A 25876-nucleotide genomic window follows, 5' to 3' on the forward strand; every position below is an offset into this window, starting at 1 on the left:
CTCCAAGTTAGAGGACAAACCAGGGAAAAGGCAACTTAGCCTTAGGGCACTGTTTGCATCCATATCACGCGGAGGCCAATGTACAATGTCCAACACAGGCCGCTCTGACTGTTAGCTGCCCACTGTCCCTTCTCTGTCCTGTGTAAAGTACAAGGAGTTTCCCGGAACCATGACACAAGGAGCTGCGATCGATCTCAGACATCGTTTAGGGAACTGCTTCATTTTATAGGTGGGAAAGCAGGTCCAGAGGGAAGGTCCCTTGTACTAGGTGATACAGAGAGAGGACTGTGGGAATTAGAGTTATATAAAGGACCTCAAAGAACATATGATGAACTGCACTGAGGCCCCTAAGAGAAATGAAATTGACTTGCCCATGGTCACTCAGGTAGAAAAGGGGAGAGGTGAGAGTTAAAACCAAATACCTCCTGGCTACCAGTTCAGTCAAGGTTGCCCTACTGGGGAACATGTGGCCTTGAGGCCACATGTGGCCCTCTAGGTCCTCAAATGAGGCCCTTTGACTGAATCCAACTTCACAGAACAAATCCACTTAATAAAAGGATGTGTTATGTAAAACTGTACTCAGTCAAAAGGCTGCACCCAAAGACCTAGAAGGCCATATGTGGTCTCAAAGCTGAAGGTTCCCCACCCCTGCCGCCCATTTGCAAACAAACTGTACAGAGTTTCTGGGGGTACACAAGCATGTAGAAGGTATAGACCGCAGCCTCCTTCAGTCTTACCTCCCAGACCTAACAGAAACACCTTTCTTATAGCCAAATGGGAGTGTTTCTCTGTCCCTCCCTCCCTCTTTTTTTTTTTTACCTGTCTGTCTTCCTTCCCCTTTCTGCCTCTTTCCCTGAGCTCTCTCGATCCCTGGGAAGTCACAGGCCTCTCTGGGTCTCCTTGCTGCTTCGCAGATTCTATAGAAGCTTGTGGTAGCTGAATAGAACGAGTGAAGAGAGCCTTAGCTTTAGAGTTAGGAGGACCTGCCTCAGTCCTTTCTCAGATACTGGCTGTGTGACCCTGCACAATCCTTCCTGGGCCTGTTTCTTTATCAGTAAAATGAGGGTGTTGAGTCCCTTCCAGCAGGAAATCTATGACCCCAGAATTGTCTAACCCCACCTTTTTGGACCCTGGAAGACCAATTTCTGCTTTAGTTTTTAGCCACTTGACCTCAAGCCTTCACTCATCGCCACATTTCTCCCTCTCTTAGGAACCCACAGTTTTTCTTTTCTCTTTTTTAAAATTCTAAACTTAAACACCAAATAAAACGTGTACTTCCATATACAGAGTAGAAAAAAAAGAGGCATGTGCATGTAACGGTGAGTTCTTGTCCTACTTGCTTTTCCTTTTAAATATATAATAAATTCAATATTAACTCTCAAAACTGTCCAACTTGTCTTTGTTTCCTTCTGGTCTTCCTTCTGTTCTCTTCTATACTTTAAAAAATACTTCAATAACCCTCTTTGCTTTCTGCGCTTTTTGACAACTCTCTATTTTTGTCAATGTCTTTCTCCCTGATAACTCTGTTGTTAAGTTTTTTGTTCATTTCTATTGTGTCCAATTCTCCATGACCCCTTTATGGAGTTTTCTTGGCAAAGATACTAGAACAGTTTGCCATTTCATTCTCCAGGTCGTTTTACAGATGAGGAAATGGAGGCAAACAGGGTTATGTGGGTCACACAGCTAGTAAGTGTCTGAGGCCAGATTTGAACTCAGGAAGATGAGTCTTCCTGACTCCTGGCCCAGCACTATATCCACTGCACCACATAGCTGCCCCGTGGCTGACAACTCTGTCCACCATTAAAAAAGAAAAAAGAAAAAATCCTTGTAACAAGAATGAGTAGTTAAGCTAAGCAAATTGCCACATGAGCCACGTCTGAAAACATATGTCTCTGAAGAACATGGAAACAAGTATCTGAAAACATACATCTCATTCTGTACCCTGGGTCTATCACCTACCTGGCAGGAGAAACAGATAATTTCTAATACCCTCCCCCAGGAGCAACATCTGTCTACGTGCCCTCCCCCTTCCTTCCCCTCCTGGGAGAGTCCAATGATCTCATCCTCAAGACCTTGTCTCCTTTTTGAGCTATAGGATTTGAGCGATAGCTTACTCACACTTCTCACTCACCAGCCAGATGTACAATGCACACATTTCAGTGGCGTCAGCCAAATCCCTTTTCTCATTGTCTCACTCACTACATACATGGGGAACTAGACTAGAGGTAATTGTAGAAGGGCAAATGGATGCTGGGGGAGGGAGGTAGCCACAGGCTGTAATGGAGTATGGATGGTACTTCTCTGTTTCTTCAATCCTGTTACTTTTCAGTTCTTAGGGAGACCCAGATATGATTGGGGTTCTCCAGTAGGAGGCATGCTGCATGCACCTCATGTGAGGAAATCAGGATTTAAAATCAAAAGGAACTTTAAAGATATTCCAAGTCATCTCATTTATTAAGTGATTTCTAGGAGGCCTAGCGGATAGAGCACTGGGCTTGGAATCAGGAAGACTCATCTTCGTGACTTCAAATCTGACCTCAGACACTTACTAGCTGTGTGATCCTGAACAAGTCACTTAATGATGTTTGCCTCAGTTCCTCATCTGTAACATAAGAAGGAAATATGTAAGTATTTCAATGTTTTTGTCAAGAAAACCCCAAAATGGGGTCCTGAAGAGTTGGATACAACTGGACAACAACAACAACATAGGCTAGGCCAGAGGTAGGGAACCTGTGGCCTTTTGGCCCTCTAGGTCCTCAAGTGCAGCTCTTTGAATCCAAACTTCACAGAACAAATCCCCTTAATAAAAGGATTTGTTCTATAAAACTTGGTCTCAGTCAAAAGGTCGCACCCAAGGACCTAGACTGCCACGTGTCAATACAATACAACAAATGTAGCTATAAATACGAAACCATCTGAGATGTTCAAGGCTCTCTGCCGGACCCTTCCTCTGACTCTTACTTCCCTTTCCCAAGTGCCTTCCTGTTTCATTCCTAAGTCATTTAGTACAAATTCAAGAGATTTTTAGGACCAGAGAATTTAAATCTATAAGAAGCCTTGGATATTCAAGTCCCTCACTTTTCAGTTGGTAAAACTGAGGCCTTGAGAGGGGGAAGGAACTTGTTCACAACTGCACAAGCATTAAACATCAGAACCAGGGTTCAGACACAGGGGTGAGGAAGTCCTATAGACCACAAAGTCCATATGGAAGTATGTCTGTCACCTGGCCCTTCCTACCCCCAGGGCCTCTCTTGGGGCTACCATAGTTAGCTGGGTGGTTGAATGTTGGGAATTTCCAATTCCTAGGTGAAGTCTGGTCCAAATTCTTCAGCTGAGATTTGTTCCTGTCTGAACTGAGCCACACATGGAGTGTCGCTCCAGACAGAGTCACACAGTAGAGCAGTAGAGGAGACTTTTTAGAGCGTGCACAATGTCCAGATCCTCTGATTTGACCACTTGGCTGGTGCCTTGAGTCTAGTGCCACGTGGTGATCAATTCCATTAAATTCTCTCATAAGACAATTCCTGTGAGGTTAAGGAAGGCAGTGTGAAAGGGGATTTGGGCTACCATTCTTCAGTGCCCCCAACTGTCACACCCAGAATACCTCCTGGGTATATATGTACCATAACACTAATCATGGAGGTTCTCCAAAGGTCTCTCCCAGACCCTCTTTTTTTCTCTGTCTTTGCCATTGTAGAGGGCCAGCTCTGAGAAAGTCCATTCTGGGATAAGATACAGGCCAGGTTTTCCCTGAAGCCTGTTCTTGACCTTGGGCTGATAACTCAAGATGTGGGCTCTCCAAATCTCCTCAGCACACACATGCTAAACACCACCTGTGGGCTGTTAACACGATATTATTATGGCAAAAAGAGAACAAAGCATGAGGAAATCACACAATGTAACAAATGTTTCCCAGAAGAACTCGTTGATCTGCTTGCCTAAAAAGTATATAAGCCCTTTCCCTTAGCTTAATAAATGGAGGTGTGCTATACTCTCCCGCCTGGCCCGTGTCTTCTTTTCACTCTCTGTGGCATCCTTTTTCTCTCTGGTGGCCTGGCCCCACGGCCGCTGGTGGCATGCCATCTCACTTGGCGATCTTATCAGCTGCCATGGGTTCACCACTCATCTCTATGCAGACAGTTATCAGCCCTTCTGAGCTCCAGAACCACATCCCCAACTGCCTTTTGACAACACATCAAACTGGGTGTCCCATGGCATTTCAAACTCCACCTGACTAGAACTCATTAGCTTTCCTCCCAAACCCTCCTCTTCTTCATGTCCCTAGTGCTGTCGAAGGCACCGCCATCCTCTCAGGCACGAGGCTCCCAATGTCAGTGTCATCCTTCCTCACTCACCCCACATATCCAGTCTAGTGCTAAACCTTTGGCATTTACCATCTGCCATTTTCTACCTTCCCATCTCTGGTATATCACTTTATCTCCACTCACAAAGTCACCACCCGTTCATAGGCTCTCATGATTCATCATCTGGACTATTACAATAGACTTCTGGGCAGCTAGGTGGTGCAATGGATAGATCACCGGGCCTGGAGTCAGGAGGATCCAAGTTCAAATCCAGACTCAGGCACCTACTAGCTGTGGAACCCTGGGCAATTTGCTTAAACCCTGTTTGTCCCAGTTTGCTCATCTGTAAAATGGGGATTATAATAGCACCTACCCTCCAGGATTGTTTTGACGATAAGATGAGATAATAACTGTAAAACACTCAGTCCAGGGCCTGGCACCTAGTAAGTGCTACATAAATGTTAGCTATTACTATCGTTGACTAACAGCCCAAGGGATGCTTCTTTACTTCTGCAACACCCAGTGAGAGTGAAACTGGTCAGGGTCCCACAGGCGTGGAAGGCAGATGTCTGCTACAGCAAACATCTCAGTAGTGGTCCTGCCCGAGGAATGGGAGCTGAGGATTATGGTAGCCGGGATGCCCATCTCTGACTCTGTCCCCTGGAGATGCTCCCTCCCCCCCAGGAATTCAAGCCTTTTCTGGGAGAGGACAGAGCCCAGACCTATGAGAAGTCCCAGTCAAGAACCAATAAGGGTGAGGTGTCCTGATTCGTGTGCTTTTGGAAGGAAATGGAGAGCCTTTGCTTACTCCTACCATCCAGAGATTAAGGCATGGGGGAATGGAATCTGCCTTGGCCAGGGTTGGGGGTAGGGTGGGAAGGCACTAGGCAGACAACATCTGGGAAATGGGGAGGAGGAGAAAGTTAAACTTGGATTAGAGAAGAGGGCATTAGGCTGAGTCTTAGTTGAGAGAGAGTGATCAGGAACAGAGAAACCTCAGTCAGGGTGTGTATTTGGGAGACCAAGAAATAGAGATAGACTATTCCAGGGCTGGGAAAGGGCTAGAAAGGGAGACCAATGGCCCAGGGGCTGCTGAAGATGTGTAATAATAACAATAATAGCTAGCATTTATATAGTGCTGTAAGGTTTGCAAAATATTTCCCAGGTTATTTCATTTGATTCTCACAAAAACTTTGGAGGTAGGTGCTATTAATTATCCCCATTGTATAGATAAAGAAACTGAGGCCAAGAGAAATGGAGTGACTTTCTCAGTGTCAAATGGCTAGTGAGGCAGGATTCAAACTCAGGTCTTTTGTAACTCTAAGTCCAGAGCTCCAGCTACTATATAGCCCCTGGCTGTGTACGGGAACCAAAACAGACTAGGCTCTGTGACTCTGCTGTATCCCCCTGTACTCCTAGACAGAGCCACCCCCAGGAACTTTTGAACCTGGAACAAATACCACAAACTGCACCTGAGATCAGTGGAGTGAAGCAATCTTTCAGGTGAGCTGGACAGTGCAGCTCCCTGACCCATAGTGGGGTACAAGAGACGCTAGAATGCCAGGTGGAGGCTGATGCTTGGGAAGTCACTATGTAGAGGGGTGTGTGCACGCACACGCGTGTGTGTGTGTGTGTGTGTGTGTAAATGTGAAAATTTGCTGGCAAAATTCCTGGGAAAACACATCAGAAGATGCAACACGAGTGGGCAGTGAGATTACAGTGTAAGTTTCTGAGTTCCTGAACAACAAAGGAATATGTTGGAGACTTCACAGAGACCCCATAATGACCATCAGACCTCACATTTCACCTGATGATTGGCTACAAATAAGTGCTATCTTTGTAGGCATTGGAGTAGGAGTCACCATCCAGCACATGGTAAGACTGGTCTGTTTTCCTTTCTTTGTCTCTTAGATAGTAAGGTTGCTTAATAGCCTTCCTCCACATACAGCCGCAAGGAGCATATGTTCCCAAGGAAAAGCAAAGCTAAGAGCTTAGATCTGAACAGAAAGAACCCCACTCACCACAAAACTGAAATTACAGACCCAGCTAGAAGCAGTGGGTTACTGGTCATTCAAGAGTTGTATTTTTAAAAATTAATTCCATTCAATAAATGTTTTACTTTATGATGGAAAGGTGCAGTCCCTTTCAGGACACTTGAATTGGGAAGGCGATAAGGATCCTGAGGGGTTGGGGGCCGAGACATTTTGATAAACTTTTGAACTGTCTCTGACAATCTTCAAACTTTCTGCTCTAGCTGATATGATATCTGGGCTGTTTCTAAGGCACTCAGAAGCTGAAAGCCAAGGACATACTGCTTGCGCAGAGAACCAGGCAGGCAATCTCTCTTCAATGATGTGCTTGCAGGTCTGACAGGGGCCAGGAATTTCAAGCTCAGCCCTGGTAGGATATGCATAGATTGAGTCCACTTGGAGGAGGACTCCTGACTCTCTATCTGCCTCTCTACTCTTTTTTTTTTAGATTTTTTTTATTTTTAGTTTACAACAGTTCCACAGGTTTTTGAGTTCCAAATTTTCTACCCTCCCTCCCCTCCCCCCAAGACAGCATGGAATCCGATATACGTTCTACATATACCTTCACATTAAACATATTTATACAATAGTCAAATTGTAAAGAAGAATCATGATCAATGGAGTGAATCATGAGAAAGAAGAAACAAAACCAAAACAAAAAGATATAGAAAAAAAAGAGAGCAGATAGTTTCCTTCAATCAGCATTCAGACTCCATAGTTCTTTATCTGGATGTAGATAGCTCTTTCCATCATGAGTCCTTTGGAGCTGTCTTTGAGCCTTGTATTGCTGAGAAGAGCCAAATCTATCAAAGTTAGTCATGGCAGAATCAATGTGTCTGTGGTTGTGTACAATGTTCTCCTGGTTCTGCTCCTCTCACTCAGCATCATATCATGTGGTTCTTTCCAGGTTATTGTGAAGTCCGTATCTTCTCCATTTCTCATAGCACAATAGTATTCCATTACATTCATATACCACAACTTGTTTAGCCATTCCCCAATTAATAGGCAACCCTTGATTCCAATTCTTTGCTACCACAAAAAGAGCTGCTATAAATATTTTTGTACATTTGGGTTCCTTTCCTCCTTGTGTGATCTCTTTAGGATAGAACCTTAGAAGTGGTATTGCTGAGTCAAAGGGTATGAACATTTTTATAGCCCTTTGGGCATAGTTCCAAATTGCTCTCCAAAATGCCTGGATCTGTTCACAACTCCACCAACAATGTAACAATGTTCCAATTTTCCCACATCCTCTCCAGCATTTATCATTTTCCTGTTTTGTCATGTTAGCCAATCTGACAAGAGAGATGTGGTACCTAAGAGTTGTTTTGATTTGCATTTCTCTAATCAGTAGTGATTTCGAGCATTTTTTCATATGCCTATAGATATCTTTAATTTCTTCCTCTGTAAACTGCCTGTTCCTATCCTTTGACCATTTCTCAGTTGGGGAATGACTTGTATTCCTATGGATTTGGCTCAGTTGCCTGTATATTTTAGATATGAGGCCTTTATCGGAGACACTAGTTGTAAAAATTTTCTCCCAATTTTCTGCTTCCTTCCTAATCTTTGTTGCATTGGCTTTTTTTATACAAAACCTTTTCAATTTAACATAATCAAAATTATCCATTTTGCATCTTGTAATGCCTTCTATCTCTTGTTGGGTCATGAATTCTTCCCTTTCCCATAAATTTGACAGTTAACTATTCCTTGCTCTCCCAAATTGCTTAATAGGATCAGCCTTTGTTCTTAAATCACAAACCCATTTTGACTTTATTTTGGTATATGGTGTAAGATATTGGTCTATGCCCAGTTTCTGCCATACCATTTTCCAGTTTTCCCAGCAGTTTTTGTGAAATAGTGAGTTTTTAGTCCAGAAGCTGGATTCTTGGGTTTATCAAAGATTAGATTGTTATAGTCATTGACTATTGCAACTTGTGTATCTAACCTGTTCCACTGATCTACCACTCTGCTTCTCAGCCAGTACTAAATAGTTTTGATGACTGCTGCTCTATAATACACTTTAATATCTGGTATGGCTAGGCCACCTTCCCTAGGATTTTTTTTCATTAATTCCCTTGATATTCTGGACCTTTTGTTCTTCCAGACAAATGTTGTTATTATTTTATCCAGTTCTGTAAAATGATTTTTTGGTAGTTCAATTGGCATGGCACTGAATAAGTAAATTAATTTAGGTAAAATTGTCATTTTTATTATATTAGCTCGGCCTAACCATGAGAAACTGATATTTTTCCATTTGTTTAGATCTGACTTTGTATGAAAAGTGTTTCATAATTGTGTTCATATAGGCCCTGGGTTTGTCTTGGCAGATAGACTCCCAAACATTTTACAGTGTCTACAGTAACTTTAAATGGAATTTCTTTTTCTATTTCTTGCTGTTGGGCTTTGTTAGTAAGATACAGGAATGCCAAGGATTTCTGTGGGTTTATTTTATATCCTGCAACTTTGCTAAAGTTTTTTATTATTTCAAGTAGTTTTTTACTTGATTCTCTAGGAATCTCTAAGTAAATCATCATATCATCTGCAAAGAGTGATAACTTAGTATTTTTCTTTTGCCTATTCTAATTCCTTCAATTTCTTTTTATTCTTATTGCTAGAGCTAACATTCCTAGTACCAAATTGAATAATAGGAGTGATAATGGACATCCTTGTTTCACCCCTCATCTTATTGGGAATGGATCTAGCTTATCTCCATTACATATAATGCTTGCTGATGGTTTTAGGTAGATGCTACTTATAATTTTAAGGAAGACTCCATTTGTTCCTACACTTTCTAGTATTTTTAATAGGAATGGATGTTGTATTTTGTCAAAAGCTTTTTCTGCATCTATTGAGATAATCATAGGGTTTCTGCTAGTTTTGTTGTTGATATGATTAATTATGCTGATAGTTTTCCTAATATTGAACCAGTCTTGCATTCCTGGAATAAATCTTACCTGGTCATAGTGTATTATTCTCATGATAAGTTGCTGCAAACTTTTTGCTTATATTTTATTTAAAATTTTTGCGTTAATATTCATCAGGGCAACTGGTCTATAGTTTTCTTTCTCTGTTTTGACTCTTCCTGGTTTGGGTATTAGTACCACATTTGTGTCATAAAAAGAATTTAGTAGGACTCCACCTATTTTCCCAAATAGTCTATAAAGTATGGGAATTAATTGTTCTTTAAATGTTTGATAGAAGTAACATGTAAAACCATCCGGCCCTGGAGATTTTTTCCTAGGGAGTTCATTGATGGCTTGTTCAATTTCTTTTTCCGAGATGGGGATTAGGTGTTTTACTTCCTCTTCGGTTAACCTGGGCAATTTATATTTTTGTAAATATTCATCCAGTCCCCTAAGATTGTCAAATTTATGAGCACACGATTGGGCAAAATATTCCTAATTATTGTTTTAATTTCCTTTTCATTGGAGGTGAATTTGCCCTTTTCATTTTTGATACTGGTAATTTGGTTTTCTGTCTCTCTACTCTTATGTCCACATAGGACAGCTCTTCCTATGGAGAGGAGACATCCTGTACCTTAGGGCTAATAATGCTACATTTCCAGATCTGGCATTAAAAGAACAAGACATCAGAAGAGCTAGACCTTTCACAAAAGTTCTTCAAAATAAGTCTTCCTACAAAAGCACCTGGATCATTTATTCTGAAAAAGCACAACTGTTTGGATAAGTTGTAAAATGCCTGGAGCCTTTTCCCACTACATATCTGAGGATTTTCTCCACCTGCTGTGTTGAAATCTAAACACAGAAATAAGTTTGGATGTACAATGCTCTAAGGTTGAAACCTTCACTCCAATCTTCTGCCAGACTTCCAACTTCTGAAAGCTGCCAAAACCCTCAGTCCTTTCACTGAATGATTCAGTATGACAGATAAGCAGATACATGTTCTGTAAACTGAATAAATAATTTGTCTCCCACATATATGGATTATCATGTGTTCAATTGTGTATAAATGCTGTTGTAATCAATAAAATAAAAATTCAGGCTATAAAACTATGCATACCCTTTAATCCAGCAATACCACTGCTAGGTCTGCATCCTAAAGAGAAGAAAAACAAAAAGGAAAAAGATCTATATGTACAAAAGTACTTATAGCAATGAATTGGAAATTAAGGGGGATGCCCATCAGTTTGGGGAATGGCTGGACAAGTTGTGATGTAAATGACAAGCAGAATGCTCTCAGAAAAACCTGGACTTAACATGAACTGATGGAAAGTGAAATGAACAGAACCAGGAGAACATTGTGCACAGTAATAGCAATATTGTATGATGATCAATTGCGAATGACTTAGTTATTCTCAGAAATACAATAATCCAAGACAATTTTGAAGAACTCATGATGAAAAATATTATCTACCTCCAGAGAAAGAACTGATGGAGTCTGAATGCAGATCAAAGCATACTTTTTTTAAACTTTATTTTTTTTTTGGTCTGTTTTCTTTTACAACATGATTAAAATGGAAATGCGTTTTACATGGCTGTACATGTATAACATATATCAAATTGCCTTTCTCCTCAATGAGGGGGGAGTGGAAGGGGGGAACTTGGAACTCAAATTTTTAAAAGAAATGTTTAAAATTGTTTTTACATGTAATTGGGGAAAAATAAAATATTAAATTAAAAATAACAATAAAATACAAATTCACTTGCAAAGTGTTCCTAGATTCATAGTAAATAGGTGGGGGAAGGCTGGAGGAAAGGGCTGGCTTCTACCAAGGCCAGAGCCCAGAAATAAGCCCCCACCAAGGAAGGGGGTTATGAATTTGGGATTTCAAGGTTCATCTCTTGAAAAGACTGAGAAGGGGGGGGTGTGGCTGTGGGTCACTCATATCCCTGAATACATGTGACTTCTTCATATGTATATGACCTTCCTCATACACATTGTCCTCTTCACATGGCTCTGAACTCCTGACATCTGTGAGACACTCTCACATATGTGTGACCCTGGGCCGAAAGCAGTTCCCGGAGAGGCAGCGGATACAACAGAGGCTGAACCGGAAAAGGGACTGGCAGCGGAAGAGTACACGGTAGAAGGTGTGGACAGAGAGGTCTCCAGAAGGGTCAGCATACTTCAGGGCAGTCAGGGGTGTATAGAGGGCGTTGGTCTGATAGCGAAGGGATGGCTGTGCTAAGCCAATCACCTGGGCAATGGCCTGGAAAGAGTAGGCTCCTGACTCTTATGCTCAAACTTCCTGAGCCTCCAAAGAGGTAAGAATGAGGGATATGGAAACAGAAGCCCAAGGAGGAGGCAGGAAAGGAGGGAACTGGAGGTCAGGGCCCTTCTTAGAGTCAGAGGTTGTTGTGGAAGTTATGGCCAGCCCCATCCCAAGGGATGCCTGACTCCAGAGCTTCACTGGTGAAATTGGGAGAGGAAGAGAGAGTTGGGAGGGATGAAGATCTCCATCTCCCTACCTGGGCAACATCCTCAGGGCTCTGGCCCAGGGTCTGGAAAACCTCTTTTGATCCTGGGAGGTAAACATCGAAGAAGTAGCTCAAGGTTTCTGGATCAGTGCCAGGAAAACTGGCCTTGGAGATCTGGGCCTCTAACTTGGCCTCAAAATCCGTGTTCACCGGCCCTGGTTCCACCAAGGACACACTGGAGAAGAATGAAGACCTAAGACTCCCATAAAGCCTTTCTCCAATGACTGGGTGCCCCCAGGATTCATCTTGGGAATCTCATTGTGGGTTATCAGTTCAGTGAAGCAGAGGCCCCAAGAGGACACTACAGTTAAGGACACCCTCTACCCACAAAGGCTTTTAAGGGACTCTTCTCACCCCAGACCCCTCCTCCCCTTAGAGTCTAGACCCTTTCCCCAGTTAAAGCCCAAGACCCTCTCCTCTCTCAGGGTCATAGGCCTCTCTCTCCCACAATCCCCTGCCCCCAGAGCCCAGATCTTCCTATCCCCTCATAGCTCAGCCCCTACTGTCCTTTCAGGACCCCCTCCCCCACTGGCCCCTTTCAGGGCCCAGTTCCTTCCCTCCCCAGGGTACAGCTCCTCCTCCTCTCTCCCCTCAGGTCTCCCACTCAGTGTTCAGATCCCCAGAATGTTCCCCGCTGAGTTCCACTCCCATCTCACAAGATATTGAACTGCAGAAGCTGTACAGCCAGACTCTCACAGAAACCCTCCAATGCAAACTTGGAGGCTGAATAGACATCATTGAATATGAGACCTGGAAAGGCAGGCATGTCAGGATGGGAATGGATTCAGGTTCTATGCATATCTAAGGGAGCCCACACCCTAATCCTGTCCCTTCCCTGGGAGTATCTAAGTGGACCTCAATTTTTTCCCTCAGAATTAGGGACCCTAAGGTTGGCAAGGTCCCTGGGTGGGATTTGAAAGAAGGAAGAAATGGAGCAGGGTGGGGTCTGAGTGAGGTCAGATCCTTTCAGAGCAAGGAGAAGGATTTGGGTAGAGGGAGATAGTGAGTGGATGGATCTTAGTGGGGCTATTTTCCTACTTAGGAACAGGACCCAATGTGGAGAATCCCAGAGGTTGGGAGGGGAGTCTTACCCTGCAATCCGAGGACACTGCTGACCACCACGATATGGCCCCTATGTCTCTGCTTCATGCTGGGCAGCACAGCCTTGATCAGCTGGACTGTACCGAAGAAGTTGGTTTCAAAGACCTTCCTGATGTCTGCCATACTGAGGCCCTCCAGGGGCCCTATAAGTCCCAAACCTGCATTGTTCACTGGAGGGAGTAGGGAGGGAAAACACCAAAGATGGCTGAGGATGAACCCTGACCCCTCTCTCCCTATCCCTGGACAGCTCCAGCTCCAGCCTTAGCCCCTACCATGCTCCCTATTCCAATCTGGAACTAAAGAAGAAACCAGGGTTATCTTAATCTAAGTGGGAGGGATTGGGCATGGACTTGGGGAAGGTGTAACTGCTGCCTGGGGATAGAAATAAGGGAGGCAGAGGAGTCACAGGAACAGAGGAAAGAGCCAAGGTCAACTAGGTCAACACTCATTTTACAGGGAAGGAAACTGAGGCCATGAGAAGGAAAATTACTTGCCCAAGATCACACAACTTGTCAGTGGCAGGGCAGGGGCTAGAACACAGGCCTTCTGACTCCCAGTCTATGGCTCTAAGAAGATGGTAGATTAGCATGACTTTGAGCTAGAAGGGCCTCAGTGTCCATCTAGCCCAGGGTTTCTTCAACTTTTTTCATGCCATGGACCCCTTAAGCAGTTAGTCTGGTGAAGCCTCTGGACTTCCTTTCAGAATCATGTTTTTAAATGCTTAAAATACATAGGATTACATCTTTTTTTCTGATCCAAATTCCCAAACCCTCATGAATCTATCCACAGACCCCTTGGAGGGAGGTATCCTTGGATCCCAAGTTAAGAACCCTTGATCTACAACACAATCAACCAAAATTCCAGAAGACTCATGACAAAACATACTATCCAAACAGAAAGGTGATGGACTCGGAGTAAAGACTGAAGTATATTGTTTTTGATGTGGCTAATGTGAGAATTCGTTTTGCTTGACTATAAATATTTATAAAGGGTTTTGTTTTTCTTGCTTTCCCAATGGACGGGGGAGGTGGAAGGGAGAAAATTCAGAACTGAAAATAAAATAAAATTGAATAAAAAAAAAGAACCCCTGATCTAATTTAACATCTTCATTTTACAGATGGAGAAACTGAGGCCAAAAGAGAGGAAATGACTTGCCCCAGATCACACAGGTCATGAGTAATAGCCAGAATATGCTCCAAGATCCAACCATCTTTCCACTACAGAAGGTGAGAAAGGGTCCCCCCCACCCTCCCTTGGCCTGGTCTGGCATGTACTGGCTGAAGGTCCGTCTCACCTAGCACATCCAAAGACCCTCCTTCAATGTTGCTTAGGCAGGCAGATATGGAGTCCTCACTGCAGACATCCATCTGTGCCACAGTCAATGTCTGGCCCAGAGCCTCACCAGCTGCAGCCTCCAGTTTCTCCTTCTTCCCCAGGTCCCGCATGGTGGCAATCACTACACCGGCCAAGAACACTGCACTGAGAGTAGGGGAGCAGCACAGCCTCCTGGCCCCCCACTTCCTCCAGCTCCTATGGGACAACTGCCTTGCCCACTGTGGTTTAGTGTGGGCATGTACATTCATGTACACAAGTGTATATCTATGTATCTGTGTGCACATAATTGGAGCTGAATACATGATTGATTCACATATGTGTTGTGTGTACTGCATGTCTATAAACACATAGAACTAGGATCAGAGAACGGAAGGTATGTTTCTGGCAGGGAAGGCAGATTCTGGCTCAGTATAAGGAAAATCTTCCCTATAGTTAGAGCTATTCAAAAAAGGAATGTGCTGCCTTGGGAGGTAGTAAGTTCCCTGTCATTGATGGTCTTCAAGTGAAGGCCAGATGAACACTTTCTGGGTCTGTTTTGGAGGAGATTACATTTCACATGGGAATTAGACAAGATGATGTCTAATGCCTCTTCCAGTTCATAGATACAGAGCTGGAAGCTTAGCAGTGGCCCTTTATTTTCGGGTGGGGGGGGCGGAGACTGAGGCACAGAGAGGTCGGGTGAGTTGCCCAGAGTCACACAGTAAATGTCTGAGGCTGGATTTGAACTTATATCTTTTTGCCTCTCAGCCCAGTGCACTATCCACTACACTAATCTGCCTCTTTTCTAAGAGCCTGCGTGTCTACTGTGTAAGGGTAACCTGATACTAGAGGAGAGGGGAGGAGGCTCTATCCAATTTGGCAGAAATCCAAATGTGGCCTCGAGTCCTAACCTCCCCCTCCCCCCACTCATCAAAAGACTTCTCTTGAGTAATAGCTCCTTTGCTGACATTAACCTTTGATCCCTCTGGGCCCTAGTGATTTGTATGTAGGGGGAAGAGGGTGAGGTGCGATCACAAGATCTAGTGGGAGTTATTGAGAGGGCTACCTAGAAGGGGGGCTGCAAGGGCCCCAGATCTTCCCTCCACAGACATATGAAGGACTATGTCCAAGGTTAAACTTATATAAGAGGCTTAGTCCTGGAGGCATAATCCTAGAAGGAGTGAGGAGGGAGGGAAAGCAGGAAAGAGGAGACAACTGAAGACGGAATAAAGAGTGGAAAGGAGAGTTCTTCAAGCCCGGAGTGAGGAAGGTCCCCATGAAGTATCCTTCCTTAATCTTCACTTCCTTGGAAAATGTAGACAAAATGGACTGGAGAGAAGTAATGGCAAAGGAAGACAGAGGGTCTGAGTAAATGGCTTTGTCAATGTGTCTATCTGTGCTGATGAATCTTTGTATCTGTGTCAACATGTCTGCATCTGTATCACTAAAAATTGAATTGTATTTCTATGCCTGTGTGTCTTTTTCTGTGTTTGTGTGTCTGTGTATTTCTGTATATCTGCCTCTTTGTGTATATTTGTATGTATGAATGGGTTATCATGTTTGGCTCAGTCTTCCACTCCCACTAAAATTGGGGGCTCCCACCTTCCAGTAGAAGGGGTCCCAAACCCATCCTCATCCCTTTGCCCTGCTTACCATGGTATCTCTGTTTAGGGTCCTGGGCCAACTTTACAGCCAGGTGTAGACCAATTCCTGAAGAGCAGCCAGTGATCAAGACAGTCCTGGGGTGTCCTGGGCCCTCAGCTCTTGCCATGTCTGACCTCTCTGAGTCATGTGATCATCCGTATTTGTCTGGTCATGCCTGAACTCCCCCACTTCCTTCCAAGATCACATGATCCCTGTGCATAATATAATGAACCAAAGGCTTAAGAGTGTGTAAGGAGGAGGACAGGTAGAGAAGACAGGAAGGAGGAGCAAAACCAACCACACCTCCTCCAACCACTAAGCACACGGAGCTTTTGAACCTAAAGGAGAATCTGGGGTCAATTGGAATGTACATGGGGGTGTGGTAGAGTAGACAGGACTCTTGACTTTGGCATCAGGAGGCTCTGAATATGAAACTTGACTGCTGTTTGCTATCAGTGTGACCTTGGGTAGATCTCTTAGCATTCTGTGCCTCAGTTTTTTCCTGTTTATAAAATTAAGTGGTAAGACTAGATGACTCCTAATGTCTGTTTCCTCTCTTAAGGGTCTTTATATGTCTTATTAGGCTACCATCCTAAGAACTGAGAGCTTTGGAAGCCATTCCCATCCCTAGTTTTTCTGTATCACAGACCTCATCGAGTCAGGCAGAAATCTGTATTTCTGGATTCTTAATCCACAGGAAGGAGGGACACCGGACTTTGGTCTGAGAAAGGCTTGAGTATAGAGATCAGGCATAGGAGAGAGAGAGACAGACAGACAGACAGAGAGATATAGACAGAGAGACAGAGACAGAGAGAGACAGAGAGAGAGAGACAGAGAAAGGAATGAGTTGGAAGCCCATTCACTACGACTGAGATATAAGAAGTTACTGGCCTGGTATCATTGCCTGAGGGCAGCTAGGTGGCCAAGGGGATAGAGTTCTGGGTCTGAAGTCGAGGGAACTCATCTTTCTGAGTTCAAATCTGCCTTCAGACACTAATTTGTGATCCTGGGCAAGTCATTTGGCCCTATTTGCCTCAGTTTCCTCATCCCTAAATGAGCTGGAGTGGCAAAGCACTCCAGTTACCTTTGCCAAGAAAATCCCTAATAGGGTCAGGACTCAACAACATGTTTACTGAGTCTGGAAACGTTTTTGCTACTCACTCAGAAGAGGCTCCACAAGTATTATTGCTGGTGATGAGTAGTGATGAGCATGGTCGGGGATATTGAAATCCCACACCCATCCTCTACCACCCCGACTTCGGGCCAGACTCACCCCCTCCGTCTCCACCCCTACACACAAAAAATGCATTTTTTTTTTGAGAGAGAGCCAGGAAAGAAGGGGTTAACCCCTCCCTCAATGTCCTTGCATATTCTGCCTGGAAATGGAGCAGGGATTCCTTACCCCGACTCTCTCTTGTCTAGAGGTGCCGGCCCCCCTCCTCCGGCCAGGTACTTCCACAGAGAAGGTTTCGTATGGACTTATGTTCAAAGCATGACCAGTCCCAGAGGACCCCCAAGGCCAGAGTCAAGAGTACTGGAGCGACTTAAACGGGTGGGTGCGCACGCAAGCACACGTGTACAGAGAAACAGACACAGACACACATGTGCTGAAACCTGCCCTGGGTTGGGATGGGGCGGCAGAAGGCGCAAATTACTCTGAATTCCCCTACTTCACATTCTCAAGGATGGAGGAGGAGGCTTGAGTTGGAATAACCTTGGCCCAGCTCCAAGGCCTCAGTGAGGGTTGGTGCCCGGTTCCAGCCTTCCTAAAATCGGCCAATTAGGTCTTTGGACAAAATTTTCCCAACTCCAGCTTCCCTCCAGGGAGAGTTCCAAGTGAGGACGCCCCTGCCCCGCCTCGCCCGGCCCCGCCCCGCCCCGCCCCGCCCGGCCCAGGCTGGGCCCGGGAGCTGGGGTGGGGTGGGGACGGGACAGAACCAGAGCGGGCGGGGGCTCCGGCAAGTTTCTGCTCAGAAGTCTGTAGAAGTTGCTCTAAGTTCGAAGTGGGAGCCCCGCTGAGTGGATCCCCTTCCCCCACCTCTCCCACCTGTCCCAGCTGGTAGCAAGGAGGCTCCCGCTGTGCTCTTCAGCTAGTGATAGCGGCGCACAGCTGCTCCTGGGGCCGGAGCCGGCTGGAATTGAGGATGAGGACTGGGACCCGTAGCCGAAAATGGGGCAGGTCCGGGTCCTGGGCAGACCTCTTCTTGATCTTTACTTCCCTGATACAACTGCCCCAAGGGGGAATAGGTAAGTGGGGCCCGTTGGGCTAGTGAGGGTCAGTGGATTTCCCAAGTCAAAAAACCCTCAACCCACTCCCCACCCCCTACACACATACACACACCCAAGTCCTGAAGAGTGAAAGGAAGGGAACCCCAGAATTTTTCCCAGTGCCTGGGTGGGGCTGGGGGGAATGAGGGTGTGATTGCGTGAGATAGATAATGAACTGCAGTGTGTCGATCCGTGCCAATAGTGGGCAATTATGTGTATAATAGCTGTTAAGTCATCGCGATTATTAGAGTCTGAGGGGTTTGCGTGTGATTGTGACTATCAGTTTGAAGTGGGATAGTGACTGATCGTGTGTCAATGTATGTGTGTGACTGTATCACTGCATTATGGTAGTAGTTACGATCTGTCAGTCTGTGTGTACGATAATGATTGAATTGTGTGATTGTAGTTGTATATCTGTGTACCTTATCTGTGTCTGTGGTTGTGATTGTCACACACAGCACTGTGTGCCTTGTAGCATTGTGCAGCATTGTGAGGCTGCTCAAGTGTCTGTGAGTATAATTGCGTGTTTGTGTGTGAGGCTGGTATTGTTTGAGTGGTGGGTGTAAATTATTCTGTGTGTGCTCTGGCAGTTGGACGCATATGTGCCTCAGTGTATGATATAATGATTATGTGTGTGATAAAGAGGTGTGTGTGTGTGTGTGTGTGTGTGTATGTATGACACTCTGTACTGGAGGTGTGTGAAAGACAATGATTGTGTATCAGTGATTGTATTAAGATCTGAGTTCAAATGTGACCTCAGACACTAGCAGAATAAGTCATTTAACCCTGGGCAAGCCATTTAACCCTGTTTGTCTCAGTTTCTTCATTTGTAAAATGAGCTGGAGAAGGAAATGGCAAACCACTCCAGTATCTTTGCCAAGAAAACCCCAAATGGGGTCAGGAAGAGTCGGACGTGACTGAAACGACTGAACAACAATTGTGCTAATATAAGTGAGATTGTGTGTGACTGAGTTGAGTTGTCATATATGAAATTGTGTGTAATTATGTTGCATAAATGTTATTTTTATTGCATCATTGTGTGCGTGTGGTGGTGGTGATGTGGGAAGGGCGTGAATATTTTCCGGAGAAGTTTAGCTGAGAGAGGATTATTCTCATTAGCTTCTGCCCATCCCTTGGCTTTGGGGGAGGAGAGAAAAAGGGGAGATGATGGCGCCCCCTGGAGGTCTGAACTGCCTCCCCGGTCATCCTTCCTACCCTAGAGTGGTTTTGCCCATGTCTCCACCTTTCTCTCCAAACTCCAATCCCATTTGCTTCCTTTGACAATGGGTACTCTGCCCTGCTAACCCGGAGTCCCTAGCCTTGGTTGCCCCGCCTGCTCACTACTACACAGGAGCCCTGGGCGGTCCCTGAGGCCGTTCAGCTCAGCACCATGGACAGGGCCCAGGGAGAAGGGGAGGGGCCGGCTTGGGTTCAGGGGCTGGGTTGGAGGGGGCAAATATCCTCTCCTCCCCCACCAGCTGCGACCCAGTTTAAAAGTGTTTTTCCTTTCTAATTTCTCAGCATCCCCCAGGGTGGCCCTAGGCCTGGGCTGGATGAGTCATCAGCGACTGTGACGCATAGGCAGCTGTGCATATCTGGCATGGGGGGGGGGTCTCTCCACCCCCCAGGGGAAGGAGCCCCCATTCTCTCTCTTAGAACAGGCATTCCTCAGGGGGAGGTGACTCTGAAGTACTCTGTCCTGGTTGCTTCTGGGAAGGGTACTGCCCTTCTCCTACATCTGTGATTGGAAGTCCCTTTGCTCCCCAGAGCTAACCCATATTAGTATTTCAGTGTCCATAAAGAAGACCTTGAGCTCTGTAACTGCCCCAGACCCCTTTCATTCTTTTCCTAGGCCCTAGCTTGGCAGAGAGTTGGAATGGGGGAGAGGAGAGAGAGGCCACTGATGCCAACTCCGCCCCCATCCTCTAGGACTAAAGGCCTCTTGTCTTTGGTCACTCTGGCCTGGGGAAAAGGGAAGGAATGAGGTAACTCCAAGACTAGAGACAGCACCAGATACTGCCATAAGTTTTAGAAAAGTCATTTGAGGAAGTAAGGGGAAGAACCTGAAGTGGAAGTAGGAGGGATTTAGGTTAGGTGTTAGCAAGAATTTACAAATGCCAAGAATTGTTAGAATGAGCAATTCAGAAGTATTTGCTCCCTTCACACTCCCACCCCAAAGATTGGGGAGGGGCGGGGTTAGGTAGAATGGTTGTGGGAAGACTGATGGGGAGAGTGGCCAGATCATCACTTATATTTCTTCCCTTACTATGGACCAGTGACCATCCATGGAGAGTGACGCCTGTGGTCAGCAGAGAGCCTGAGTCCCAGCCTTCTGCTTTACCCTCTAAGGGAGCCCTGACACTAACCCTTCCTCTTTCCCCTCCAAATCCTTCTCACACACACTGAAGGGTAGAAGGCTCTAACTCAGATCCCATTTCCTGACAGTCCAGTTATGTGCCAGACTATGAAATTCAGAATCAGTTTTTAAAAAGCAAAAATAAACACAAATACACACAGGGAGAGACAATTGATGAGACAAGTTTATGAATCCCAAGAAAGGGGAAGATAGATTATCCTGTGTAGACTGTTACCAAAGAATGATCTATAGTTGGGGGAGGGTAAGTTCTTAGGGTCCAAGGGAAACCCCTCCCTTACTTAATCTTCCCCCTTCCTGGTGGGGGTGGGGCAGAGAGGGGACAAGTCAGTATGGAATCCTGCCTCTCCTTTGGTGAAGTCAGCAGCGCTGGGAGATTGGAGTGAGATCATGGCAGATTCTGTGGAAATCTTGATTCTGCCAAGAATCTTAGGTCAGAAGGTCAGTAGGACAGGAGGTTGGGGGGGGGGGCCCAGGGGAAGCCCCCTGCTCCTCCTCAGTGCTGCTCTGCAGCAAAGGGAGGGGCCCATCTGGATTCACTTAGTCTCTGTGCCTGGACTACTTGGTTTTTCCCAGGGTGGGGGCTGCTTTACATAAAGCCCCATAATTATATTCCCCCTCCACCTGTCCCTTGCCCTCCCTCCATTCCTGTACCTATGTTACTTTGAGGAGCTAGGGAGGGATGGTCATTAAGCACCCCCAACACATGCTCCATAATAGTAGCTGGCTCTGTGGACACTGGGTGAGGGGGTCATTTGCTCCACATCTGGCCTCTTCCTGCTGCCAGCTTGCCTCTGTGTGTGTATGTGCAGGGGGGGACACTTCAATAAGAACAAACCTTCTAGAATGTACATTCTCTGCATACATGTTTTCCCTTGGGCCTCCTCCCCTTGTTTCTCTGGAAAAGATCAGGAGCCAGAGGGAGTAGTAAGAGGGCTAAGGACCCCAGGGGGAGAGGAGAGGGAAGAGCTGAGATTTCAGCCTGACTAGGAGCAGGGGTAAGAGCTGCAAGGGCCCAGGGGCCCTGGGCTGGGACTGGGGGAGAAAAGACAGAGTCAGGCTCTGGGGCTCAGGCCAGGAACTTTTGATTCATCCTAAAACTAGGTCAGATTTTTTTCTCACCAAAGACTAAGTTAAAAATGATTGGAGCCAAAGGCCTAACAGGATGGAACAGCTGGGGGTGGGGGTGATAGGAGCAGAGAAAAGGGTGTCCCAGGCCCAGGTCCTGCCTCCCAAGCTCCTAATCCTGGTTTCTCCCTTCCCAAACATCAGCTCCCCAACACAAGACCAATATGTGGGGAGAGTTAGGTCATCTCAGCCCCTGTCCCACCCCAGCACCCATGACCTTGTGGTTTGTTCTTTCAGCTGATCCTGTAGATGTGCTTCAGGCATTGGGAGTCAAGGAAGGCAAAGCCAAGGTCCCCGAAGTGCAAGGATTTTGCCCCCAAAGGTCCCCAGAAGGAGATCGAGCATTCTGGGTGGGAAACTCCAGCCAGCTCAGTGTCCACACCGGGCAGCTTTGGCCAGGTAAGACCTGCGAGGGGAAGTTGGGGGAATGCATGACAAGACAGGTAGACAAGGCCATCTGGGGAGGCCCCATTCTGAGTTGTCTTCTCCCACTTTCCCAGCTGGTCACTTTCCAGAGAACTTTTCGCTGCTGGTCACCCTGAGGGGCTATTCATCTGGTCAGGCTGTCCTCCTGTCCATTTATGATGAAAGGGGAGTGAGGCAACTGGGGCTAGGGGTGGGGCGGCCAACCCAACTCCTATCTGATCCCCCCAGCCCCAGTCTGCTTCCCACGACAGTTGACCTCATGGATGGCAGGTGAGTGCATCTGGAGCTCCAATCAGTTAACCTCAGGTTGATGGGCCAGGAGTTTGAGAAAAGAGGGATCAGTAGCATTTCCCACCCCCACATCAAGGTTGAACTCCTTCTCCCTCCAGGTGGCACCGTGTGGCAGTCAGTGTGGACAGCTGGACAGTGACCCTGGTGGCTGACTGTGAACCACAGCCCCCAGTGAGCTGGGAGTGGCAGAGATTGACCCCTGTCAGCACAGCTGGGCTTATTATGCTGGGGACACAGGACCCTGGAGAAGAGGCCTTCCAGGTGGGGGTAGAGCCCTTGCAGGGAAGGAAACCCAGGGGACGATGATGATCTGTAGGTGGAGAAAAATGGAGGTGGGGAGGGTATAGAATGTGCAGACAGATCTAAGGGAAATCCTGACCCTTGGGGCCCTAATTCACCCAATGCTAGGACAAAACAGAAAACCAGGTTGGAGAACTGAAGCCACCCCTCTTCTATCAGAGAGCTCAGGGTTCCTTTCTTCATGGCTTCTCCCAGATCTCAACTCCACCCCTCACCCTCCATTCTTGCTCCAGGCCTCAGAGATGGGAACTAAGAGTTCAGAATAAAGAAGTAGGTGGGGTGGGGCCAGGGTGAGGCAACCTGGAGCTGCTGAGAAAATGCAGCTCCATTCTGCTGGGAAATGATAATGGTGGGATGCTGTGATGTTGTGCATTCAACACTGTTGGTGGGGAGGGGCTCAGGGTGGATTCCAGAGTGTGAGGCTAGGAAAATGACCCTCCCTGTGTCTGTGGTGTTCATGTCCTTCATTAGAGATTTCTCCCCACTAGCCTCCTCTCTAGCTCCCCCTTCTCTCCATTTTCTGCTTTGGTTCTGGGGAGTTAGGGCTGTTGAGGAATGTGGGTGATACCAGGGGGCTCTCTGAAAAGTCTTGGATGAGAGTATCTAGAAGAACTCTGGTGAGAATCTATTTTGGGGGAAGGAGGCACAGCTAGTATCTGAGATCAAATTTGAACTCAGATCTTTCTGACTCCATGGCCAGTAGTCTATCCACTTCTCCACCTAGCACTCACCTCTAGTGAGAATCTAGATGATTTTTTCTAGGAAAACACTGACCAGACTCTGAGTGTGTCTCTCTCCAGGCATCAGAGGACTCTGGGGATTTCTTAGAGGGTCTTTAGGGGATCTCTGGAAGCAGGGATCCCTGGAGGGCATCTAAGGAGAGTGGGGTTGGTTTTGATGGGGTCTTTATGTAAAGGTGATGAAATGGCCTGGGGAGGGGTTAGTTTCTGAAGCATGGGGAAGAGGTGGGAATCCTTGGAGAATATTGGAGGGGATCGTGGATTTTAAAGTACTTGGTCTAGAAGAGTTTCTTGGAGGAAGGTCTCTGGGAAGAGGAATTTCTAGGAAGTTTCAGAGACATGGAACTGGAAGATATTTCATTTTAAGGTCCCAAAAGGGAACCCTGAATTCCTAAGATGTTAGGGGCTCCCTGTCTCTGAGGGCCTGATGTATATGGAGGGCACAATGCTTGTGTTGGAGCAGAAATATCAGGGAGACCCCTCTCTCCCTGAAAACATTTTGTGAGAATGGGGAAAGAGGGTGTCAGGACAGAGGCATCCTGGGCCTGGGAGAAGTATGAGCTTTCCCAGAGACTGGGTCCAGATTGGATATGTGTGACTGACTTGTGGTGGGGGGGGGGGGGGGGGGAGAGGACCAGGCCCTTCTACAGAGGCTCCCAGTTCCCACAACTTCATGGAATGGGATGGGATGGGCCAGAAGACTCATTCCATTCCTTCTCTCCCTACCCCAACCTCCCCCTACCCCAACACAGACACACACGCACTCAGCCTAAGGGGGCCTGGGAGTAGTAGATAGAGTCTGAGTCAGCCCCAGCTGTTCCTAGAGTTGTTTCCAAGGAGCCTACACCCTCACCCCTGCCTAATTTGGTACTGGGGAACTGATACTACCTTTCCCCAGCCTTACCCTGTATGAGATAGAAGAATAGTCTGGGTTGGGGGGGGGTGAGGTGAGGTGGGGTGGTGTCTAACTTTCAAAGCAGGTGCTATCAAGGCAGCCGGGAGAGAGCAAGGATGATCCCAGTTCCTAATTCCTCAGACCCTCCCCTCACTTTCTTCCCTTTCTTTTTCTCTCTGCAGGGGGATATCCAGGAACTTATGATACTGCAAGATGCTCAGGCTGCCTTCAGGGCCTGTGAAAACCTGCTGCCCAGCTGCGACACCCCCACCACCCCAACCACCCCAGCCACAGGGGTGAGCAAAACTTTCCATCTGCCACAAAATAAATGACTTTGAGGCAGTTAGATGACATTGTGGATAGAGTACTGTATCTGGCATCAGGAAGACCTGAGTTTGAATCCTGCCTCAGATACCAACTACCCAAGTTATTAAGCTAACTAAGGCCAAATGAACTTAATCTGTCTTGGCTTCAGTTTCCTCATTTCCTCATGAAGGGGTTTGACTTCACCTGCAAAGTCCTTTTGAGCTTTAAATCTATGATCCTATGACTTTATATACCCTGACATGGGACAGATAATTATCCTAGCATAGAGTAGGTGATCCCTGACTTGTTGGCATGGGATGGATGACCCCTGCCCTGGGGCAAGTGATTTTTGATTGCTCACTTTGGGGCAGGCTGACACTTAATAACTAGCTCACGGTCCAAGATCCTATGTGACCAGAATGCTTGGGCTCCCAACCTAGAGAAGGGCTGCTTGCGGGGAAGCATCTTCTGGGCCCTGAGCAGGATGCCTTCTACCCAGGTTGAGCCAGATACCCCTCATCCCCAAAGGAAGGGGAAGGGGAAAGGGAAGGGAAAGGGCCGAAAGGGCCGAAAGGGCAAGGGCAAGAAGAAGAAAAACAAAGACTCTGAGAAACCAGAAGTGCTCCCGACTTTACCAGAGAGCCAGGTAAGGTCTCCCGCCTCCCCACTTGTAACTTTCCCCAGACCAGTCCCACCCAGCTTTAATTTTCATTAATGAAGACTAGTGGTCATTAAGAAGGGACTGAGGGTGGGAGAGAGATACAGCTAGTCAGAGGTTTTTAGGGTCACTGTTGATGCCCCCAGGATGTGGGGAATAGCTGGAGTCCTTCCTGGGCCTTCCCAGGTCTCTTTAGTTCTCCTCCCTACCCTCCTTATTCCCGACCTTTTGCCCAGGAGCTATCTCCTTACCTCCCCCTCTTTTCCTTCTCTTGACCCAATTCTTCCAGCAGCTGCCCTGGGCCCCAGGGAATTGTGGGGAAATAAGTCTGATCCTGGTCCCCTACCCCCACTCCCTTGTTCTGGCCCGGCTGGGCAGGATTGACCACTGAGTGCTATTCTGGAGCCAGGGGAAACTTATTGTCTCTGACTTTCAGACACCTGGCCCTTAGGCTTGATACTGACTCTATTGTTGACAAGCCCCACTGTCCTCAGGACTGGCATATGAGGTCTCCAGTATGACCCTAATGTACCTCCCAGAGCTCCTGTCCTATCCCTTCCTTCTTCTCTTACCTTTGGTCATGTTGTTACCTATCCTATAATTCCTTATCCTTTTTCTTCTTCTATTAATACATCCCTCCTCCACCCAGGACGCAGATCTTG

At 46.5% G+C, this 25876-nt stretch overlaps 2 protein-coding genes across 4 annotated transcripts in view; one reads left to right on the forward strand and one right to left on the reverse strand.

Moving 5' to 3' along the window:
* Positions 1 to 10740: 10740 nt before the first annotated feature.
* RDH8 (retinol dehydrogenase 8) lies at positions 10741 to 16116 on the reverse strand. 2 transcript variants are annotated; one of them, XM_036754311.1, is made up of 6 exons: positions 15838 to 16116; positions 14165 to 14326; positions 12861 to 12947; positions 12426 to 12519; positions 11761 to 11944; positions 10741 to 11501 (listed from the first exon to the last, which is right to left on the reverse strand). In XM_036754311.1, the coding sequence occupies exons 1-6, from the start codon at positions 15953 to 15955 to the stop codon at positions 11277 to 11279; spliced, it is 870 nt and encodes a 289-aa protein (XP_036610206.1). In that variant the 5' UTR covers positions 15956 to 16116; the 3' UTR covers positions 10741 to 11276. The 2 variants fall into 2 exon arrangements, with proteins under 2 accessions (XP_036610206.1, XP_036610195.1); XM_036754300.1 differs by having other exon boundaries at positions 12861 to 13040.
* Positions 16117 to 17306: 1190 nt separating this feature from the next.
* The window catches only part of COL5A3 (collagen type V alpha 3 chain), a 34729-nt gene continuing 26159 nt past the window's right edge, over positions 17307 to 25876 (forward strand). The window contains exons 1-7 of one of the 2 annotated variants that reach the window (XM_036754289.1): positions 17307 to 17380; positions 17885 to 18075; positions 21836 to 21997; positions 22099 to 22294; positions 22414 to 22576; positions 24433 to 24546; positions 25056 to 25202. In XM_036754289.1, coding sequence (XP_036610184.1) covers positions 17973 to 18075; positions 21836 to 21997; positions 22099 to 22294; positions 22414 to 22576; positions 24433 to 24546; positions 25056 to 25202 — 885 coding nt within the window. In that variant the 5' untranslated portion in view covers positions 17307 to 17380; positions 17885 to 17972. Of the gene's footprint in view, positions 17381 to 17810; positions 18076 to 21835; positions 21998 to 22098; positions 22295 to 22413; positions 22577 to 24432; positions 24547 to 25055; positions 25203 to 25876 lie in introns of those variants that run through there. The other variant, XM_036754282.1, reaches the window with a different exon arrangement.

This window comes from Trichosurus vulpecula, chromosome 1, assembly GCF_011100635.1.
Source record: "Trichosurus vulpecula isolate mTriVul1 chromosome 1, mTriVul1.pri, whole genome shotgun sequence".
Lineage (NCBI taxonomy): Eukaryota > Metazoa > Chordata > Mammalia > Diprotodontia > Phalangeridae > Trichosurus > Trichosurus vulpecula.

What these genes read in the sequence shown, in the direction of transcription:
- RDH8 (XM_036754300.1), bottom strand. Translation starts at nt 15,955, where the DNA reads ATGGCAAGAGCTGAGGGCCCAGGACACCCCAGGACTGTCTTGATCACT. An exon ending in AGGGTCTTTGGATGTGCTAG is followed by an intron (nt 13,041 to 14,164) that starts GTGAGACGGACC and finishes TACTCCCTCCAG; the next exon opens with TGAACAATGCAGGTTTGGGA. An exon ending in GCCCTGAGGATGTTGCCCAG is followed by an intron (nt 11,502 to 11,760) that starts GTAGGGAGATGG and finishes TACTCTTTCCAG; the next exon opens with GCCATTGCCCAGGTGATTGG.